The sequence below is a fragment of the Alexandromys fortis genome, unplaced genomic scaffold (assembly GCF_014885135.2).
Source record: "Alexandromys fortis isolate MF-2015 unplaced genomic scaffold, M_Fortis_MF-2015_v1.1 scaffold_187, whole genome shotgun sequence".
NCBI lineage: Eukaryota > Metazoa > Chordata > Mammalia > Rodentia > Cricetidae > Alexandromys > Alexandromys fortis.
Genome location: NW_026068088.1, coordinates 1501287 through 1508792, shown reverse-complemented (window position 1 = coordinate 1508792; position 7506 = coordinate 1501287). Strand labels below are relative to the sequence as shown.

General features: G+C 40.0%; 1 protein-coding gene across 1 annotated transcript in view; it reads right to left on the bottom strand.

Moving 5' to 3' along the window:
* Positions 1-7506, bottom strand: part of Senp7 (SUMO specific peptidase 7) — a 99398-nt gene that overhangs the window by 50023 nt on the left and 41869 nt on the right. The window contains exon 6 of the mRNA XM_050122388.1: positions 3750-3941. Coding sequence (XP_049978345.1) covers positions 3750-3941 — 192 coding nt within the window. The remainder of the gene's footprint in view (positions 1-3749; positions 3942-7506) is intronic.

Below are 7506 nucleotides of genomic sequence, written 5' to 3'. Positions count from 1 at the left end.
ATGGCAAAGCCACTCCTAATGACAGGAGCAGGCAGAGGAAAGCCAGGGAGGGGAAAGCAAGATTGCCTCCCCTTCCTCTCCTCTGTGCTGGCCCCTCTGCTACCAGTTCTGACTGCCCTTGCTGCTGCCGCAAGCACAGCCGCAGCTGTGGCAATTGGCTCAGCTTGGCTGTGAATGGAAGTATCTGGGGCTGTGTGTGATATGAAAAATTTAAAGAATTGTCTAGATATCTTTTAGGTAATTGGTCTGGTGAATTCGAACAACTGGAAAAGCTGCGAGTGACGATTGTGACTGCAAATTCCACATGCATGGATACCAGCCTGGCAGAAGAACCATCTTCCTGGATCACTCCATGGATCATCTGAAGGAGTGGGCGGGAATAAGAGCCCTGGCAGGCTTAATGGTGCTTGCCTCTCTGGTGTGCCTGTGGTGCATTTGTCACATAAGGGTTTCACAGCATCGCAGTGCAGTTATGATCATTCAGGCCTACACGGCTATTGAAGCAGGACAGTCTCCCCAAGCTTGGTTATCTATATTTGAGCACAGGATGCAAGGCTTGCGCACTGCACGTGAGGTAGGCATACATCAACCTCAAGAAGAGCAAGTCTGATTGCATGTGGGTTGGTGTCTAACTCCCACCTCTGTAAAAAGGCACCGGACAGGTCTAGTGTTCTCTGAGTGGATGACACCTGGACAAACACTAGTACATGCTCCATTTTTAACAGAGATCAGACCTCTACTCTTACCTGTGGCTTTACAAAAGGAACTATAGCGAGCAGTGTGGTGTCACACCTGATGGAGATGTATAATCAACTCCTGAGATGGCTAAGGCCTGACCTATGCTATGATAACGCAATGATTATCAGCTGCTTGCATATGCGTGGGCCTATGGGCAATGCCCACCTGGCAGTCCGGGATTGGCAGCCCATGCCTACTTAAGGGCTGGGAGAGGTTGGCCCGGAGAGGAAGGAGAAAGAATGGTAAAGTCCTGGAATAAACTGCAGTGAGAAGAGCTCCAGTGTGTCGCATCATTCCTTGCTGGTCGAGGTGGGAGGTGACAATATATGTATAATATTATACAAAATAATAATAATTAAAGAAGAGGTAATTTGAAGGAGTTAGAGAAAACAGAAGTAACTGGAATAATTGGGGAAAACAGGAATAATAATTGGGGAAAACAGGAATAATTGGAATAATTAAATGCATTAAAAAGGAAAGGAGAATGAGTAGCTAGAATAAATGTAAGGTTAAAATTACTCCAGACCTAATATAAAGTGTAGTAATTAAGGTTTATATGTAAAAACAATGAAAATTGCCATGCTGAATAAGCAAATACACTACCTAAAGTAGATAATTTAAGGTCCCTGTTTATCACAGGGATAAACAGGGTATTTCCTATCATTTCTCAATTTCTGATTATTTTGTTCCCCACATACTTCTACTCCAATTGTCTGTAACAAGGAATATAATCGTCCTCGGCAGGATAAGGCTAAAGCAGAGCTTTCAATCTTCATGTAACAACTTGCTCACATGCATCATGGCGTGCACCTTGGTTTCTGTGGCTACAGCCTGCACGCCTCTACCCACAACTGAGCTTGCACTGATGCTCTATAGAACAAGGGCTAGCATGTTCCCATGTTCTTTACAATGGCAGACCAATAACAGTTAGGACAGTGTCTCTGGGAAGCTCTAAATACTTTCTACATACCCATGAAGAGGGTGGTTACAACACATGCCTATGTTCCGTATAGTCTGTGCTCATCTTGTATCACACAGTTGTATTGGGACAGATCTACTAAAGTGATGGCATAGCTCTAAGTCAATCCATTCCCACTAAGTACTCTGAATTCTCCTTTCAAAATGACTCATTTTAAAGAGGGAAGGAAAGTTTCACTTGCAAAATAATGTGATAAATGCATTTCTAAAATCTCTATATATTCAATAATATTGAAATTCTTTAATTAAATTTTTTGTTATATTTGTTTTATGTGCTTGAGTATTTTGCTTGCATGTATGTCTGTGTGCCAGTTGAGTGCCTGGTGTTCACGAAAGTCAGAAGAGGGCATTTGATCCCCTGAAACTAGAGTTATGGGTGGTTGTGAACTGTATGTGGGTGCTGGGAACCCAACCCAAGTCCTGTAGGTGCTCTTAACCACTGAGCCGTCTCTCAAGCCCAACACTGAAATGCTTATTGGAGAAGGGACAATTTTTAGAAGAGGCTGTCTGGCTAGCTTTAATTATCAACTTGATATAATCTAGAATAATGGAAGAGTGCCTCAATGAAGTCCTGTCTACTCTGGGTAAGCCTGTGGGCACATTTGTGGCAGATGGTCTTAATGGTGTCAACTGCTATGAAAGGCACCATTCCATAGGCAAGGGGTCCTGAGCTATGTAAGGGTAAGAAAAGCAAGCTGAACACACATGAGCATACATGTATACATGTGTTTATTTTTCTCTGGTCTGGACTATGGACATGGTGTGATAAGCTGAACACAAGCAAGCATGCATGAACATACATGCTTATTTTCCCTGGTCTGGCCTGTGGACGTACTGTGATAAGCTGCTCCAAGTCCCTGTCACTGTGACTTACCCACAATGATGGACTATAACCTGGAATTATGAACTAAAAGTGTAGCTTTTTCCAGGAGATCCCGTCACAGCAACAGAAAGGAATAGAACAGAGACTAATTACAAAAGTTATTTTTGATACTTCAAGAATCAGAACACAAATTTGAAAAAATTCAGAATTTCATAAGAAAGAAGGAGTTTTTAAAAGATACAAGTTGTTAAAAAATGTTAAGAAACTTGTTACAAGTCTTTAATGGGGGAACCGTAAGTTTGAGGTTTACAGTGAAAATATAACCTTGAAGATGATACTTAGGGGGAACATTATTACCAGAAGAAATTTCGCTGAAACAAAAGCTCTGATTTCTACAGACTAAAAGCAGGAAATAAGTTTGACTATTCTACAGCAAGTGAACTTTTAAAAAATCTAGAAGTCAAACTTGGTGGTGTACACAGTAAGCCCAGCACCCAAGACAAAGGGTCACAAGTTTAAGACCTGGGCTACAGAACAGAAACTCTCTCCAAAAAAAATATTCAGTAGAATTCATTAATTGAGCATCTTCTGGCTTTTTTGACAAAGTAGTACAGTAAGCTGCATTTGTTAACATCTATTTTGAAGTAGTATACTAAGCTGTACTTGTTAAAGGAATTCAGCTATTGCAAATCATTCGTGATAGCATTGTGTTCACCAATTTGTTCAATAAATATCTATCGAGCACTAAAAGCAAGGTTCAGTTTTCCTGGTATAAGCATGATGAGCAAACACGGACGGACAGATGGGTGGATGGATGGATGAATGGATGGACGGACAGATGGACAAGTGGGTTGATGGATATGAATTCACAGAGAAATGTGCAGACAGGTGGAAGGATAAATAGGAAGGGAAAAGAAAGGAGAAGTGGAATTATTTCCATTATACCAAAAAAATATACGATACTAAAACAGGTAACTAAAGCTTCATTCAGGGTTTGTATCCATTTTTTCAAAATACAAGAACAGACTTTTGATTCTGATTATGAGCTGCTTCCAAAGCCATTCTACCCAGTGGGGGAAAGTCACAACAGCCATTAAAGCACATTTGTCTTACATTTACAATAATGTATCTGGGAGGAAAGATTAGGTACATGAGAATAAATAGATATATAAATAGATATATATTTTAGTAAAGTTACCACTAGACATACCTTTCAGATAAAAAGCTCTTGTGATGATTTACATTCTGACAAGACTCTAAGCTGCCATCAGATGATGAAGAAAGTTGATCTGACTTCAGGTTGGCTGTACCACTCAAACTGGCCTCAGATATAGGTGGGACCTTTAAGTATTTTCTTCCTAACTCCGTTCGCAGGATATCCGTCAATATAACTCTGGGTATCCTGCCACAGAGAATGACAAACACTGTACTGTACTAGAGGGTTTTTTTTTGAGGGGGGGGGTTAGAAAAAGAAAAGAAAGAAATGTGCCCCATGAAGTTGAATTTTCAAACATTGTCACTTTAGTGCAAGTAAGCTCTTTTAGAATTGTAACAGTCAGAATTCAACACACGGAAACTCAAAATTTGAAGTAGATACAATCTTGTTTCTAAAATTAAAACTACTAATTTAAAACTACTGTTTCTTACAAATTATGGGACAGATTATCACCATGTGACTGTATCTTTAACTTTACTAACAAATACTATGGCAGGACTTAAATGTTAACCAATTTTTCTCAAAAAAAGCTTTTTTCCAGTATTTATCAAAAACACATCACCACAAACTAATCCATGAAATTTATGTTTTCATTTAGCAGAAAGGTCCTTGATAAACACTTGTGATCACCAAATGATGAATGCTACATCCAATAAGAAAGACAACATTCAGATTATATCCACAGTAATGCTGCATTCCACAAATGAAACAGTACTTACACTTACAGCAATGTTTATGTTAATATTACAATAGCAGCAAGTGAGTCAGCAGATAGGTTAAATATTTAGAAATGTATAGTATTTTTAAATATTTAAAGTTTTCTAAATTGGTGGACTCTATATCCAATAGATATATATATATACTGTATGTCTTTATGTCTTGTACCTTCATAATCAAAAACCAGGAGCAGAGTCGGCCTGATTACTCAGCTTCCATGGTGAATGAGTGATGTGTCGCCACACTATAAAGATGTCCTCAAGACCACTTTCTGACTAGCGTGTGCAAGGTCTGGGTTTGACTCCTGCGCAGGAGATGGGGGGAAAGATAACACTTGACCCCACTGAGATTTTCAAGTCAATTGTTTTCATTTGCCAGAGGCAGGGGAAGTTTGGTTGTTTTTTCTGTTTGTTTTTATTTTGTTTTGCTACTGTATTTTTAAAATACGTATTTAATTATTTTACTTGTGTATAGTGGAAAGTCAGCTGCCCTGGATCTGGAGTTACAGATGGTTATAAGACACTTGATGTGGGTACTGGAAACCAAACCTGGGTCCTTTGAAAGAGCAGCAAATGTTCTTAAACCCTAAGCCTTCTTTCTAGCCCCAACTACTGCTTTGTTTTATTTTGTTTTGTTTTAAGACTTGTTCTCATTTTGTTGTCCAAGCAGGCCCCAATTTGAGAGTAAATCCATTTGGCTTCAGCCTCTCCAGTAGCAGGGTAGAGAGTACAGACAGGTGTCTGTTATCAACGGATAATTATCATTTTGTAAAATGCTCTTGTTTCTCCTTTATCAGATGCCCCCACCTCCCCTTAACTACAACAAATATGTAGCTAACATACTTTGCTGATATTTTGTGGAAATAAGGGATATATTTTGAAAAGGATTAAGTACTTTTGCTTAATTAAAAAGGTCAACTTCACTGAATTTTGTTGAATATTCAGAAGTACTATTTACTTTTACTATGTAAAGACATTATGTTACTTTCACTATATTCCAGACCATATAAGATACAAGACCTTCAAGACCATAATAGTATATCCACTGAAACAGTGTACCTGAGCTAATGGGAGCTCACCAACTCTGGCCTGACTGAGAAGGAACCATCATAGGACCAAACTGGACCCTCTGAATGTGGGCGACAGTTGTATGGTGGGGGCCGGCTGGGGGGCCACTGGCAATCAGACCAGGATTTATCCCTACTGCTTGTTCTGGCTTTTTGGAACCCATTCTCTTTGGAGGGATACCTTGCCCAGCCTAGATATAGTGGGTTGGGCCTCGGTCCTGCCTCAAAGCAGTGTGCTATTCTGTTGACTCCCCATGGGAAGGAAGCCTTACCCTCTCTGAGGAGTGAATGGGGGATGGGATGGGGGAAGGTGAGGGAAAGGTGGAGGGAGCAGGAGGGGAGGGAGTGGGAACTGGTACTGGTATGTAAAATGAAAAAAGATAGTTTTTTTTAACTAATTAAATTTTTTTTTTTTTTTCAAAAAGATGCGGGATGTTAGAACTTTAGGACTAGTGAGATGGCTTGGAAACCCGAGTTCAACTCCCAGATCTCACATGGACGTTGCCCTCTGACCTCCACAGATGTGCTGTAGTGTGTGCGCGTGTGCAGTCCTCCCTCATCATTCACACATACACATAAATGACAAAATCAGCCACAAATACTAACTGTAAATTAGCTTCTATTTTAAACACTGAGCAACCCAACCTCCCAATTCTTCTAAGTAGCTCTTCCCTGACTGCCTGCTATCTTTGGGCATTTGCTTCTTTCATTCTGTAACAGTGAATTATGGGTAACTAAGTACTTCTCCAGGTAGGTACTTCAGGAAATCCTTGAATATCTATTTCTAGTACAACAACCATTTAAAAAAAAAAAAAACAGTTACAATAGGGACTAGAGAGATGGCTCAGAGGGTTAAGAACACTGGCTGCTCTTCCAGAGGTCCAGTGTTCAATTCCCAGCAACCACATGGTGGCTCACAACCATCTATAGTGAGATCTGGTGCCCTCTTCTGGTGTGCAGACACACATGCCGGCAGAACACTATGTACATAATAAATAAATCTTAAAAAAAAAATGCCAACTACTATTTCTTACCTCTGTTTAAGTATCTAACAATAGCATAATTTAAAGATGGTATCAAGTGTTCAGTACCTAAAATAAGCATTTTTCTTCCAAAATAAAGGGGTTATATTCAAACAATTTTAGTACTAAACAATGCTGAAAAAGATAAACTGGCCTAAAAAAATCAGTAAGGAAAAAAATATTGCTTAGAATGTTCTTTTGAATAATAAATGACTGTCCAATTCCTTCAGCTTGTTTGGAGTCACTGGCACAGAAGCACAGTTACTCATCATATACCTGACCCATCCATGTCAGCTGACCGCTGTGAGGGAGATGGATCTGGCAGCTTCAGGAAGGATGCTCATGCAGTGGGAAGGAAGGACCAGACTCTCTAGATAAACCCTGGTGGATGACTGTGTAACTGAGGCTGCAGCCAGAGGCCCTCACATCCCACTCTCATGTTACTTGTGGTGTTAGGAGTTTGAAGAGAGAAAAAATCAGAAAAGGGAAACTGGAATTTTGGAAAGATGAACAAATGTAAGCTGAGTATGAAATGTAAATCAAATAACAAACTCAGAATTCCTTCCTAGAACAGAAAAACCAACATTCAAACAAAAATTATTTTAGAAGATAAGACACCAAGTGCTACAAGTTGCATTCCCTGAGGTGCTGCAGACCTTGAAGGTCCCCCAAGCTGTCAAAGATTCAAGGCATAACCTAACACGTCCCTAACACTTTGCTTTTCAACCAGAAAGCACTCTACTACTATGAACAGATGGCACCGAACAAAATAAAGAATAACTAGACTTCTTTGCTCATATTTTCCCTCCTTCTGCTCCTCCTTGGGACATTGGGAGCTCAGTCCGGTGCTCCAGTGTGGGTCTCTGTCTCTATCTCCATCCATCTCCAGATGAAGGTTCTATGGTGATATGCAAGATATTCATCAGTATGGCTATAGGATAGGGTC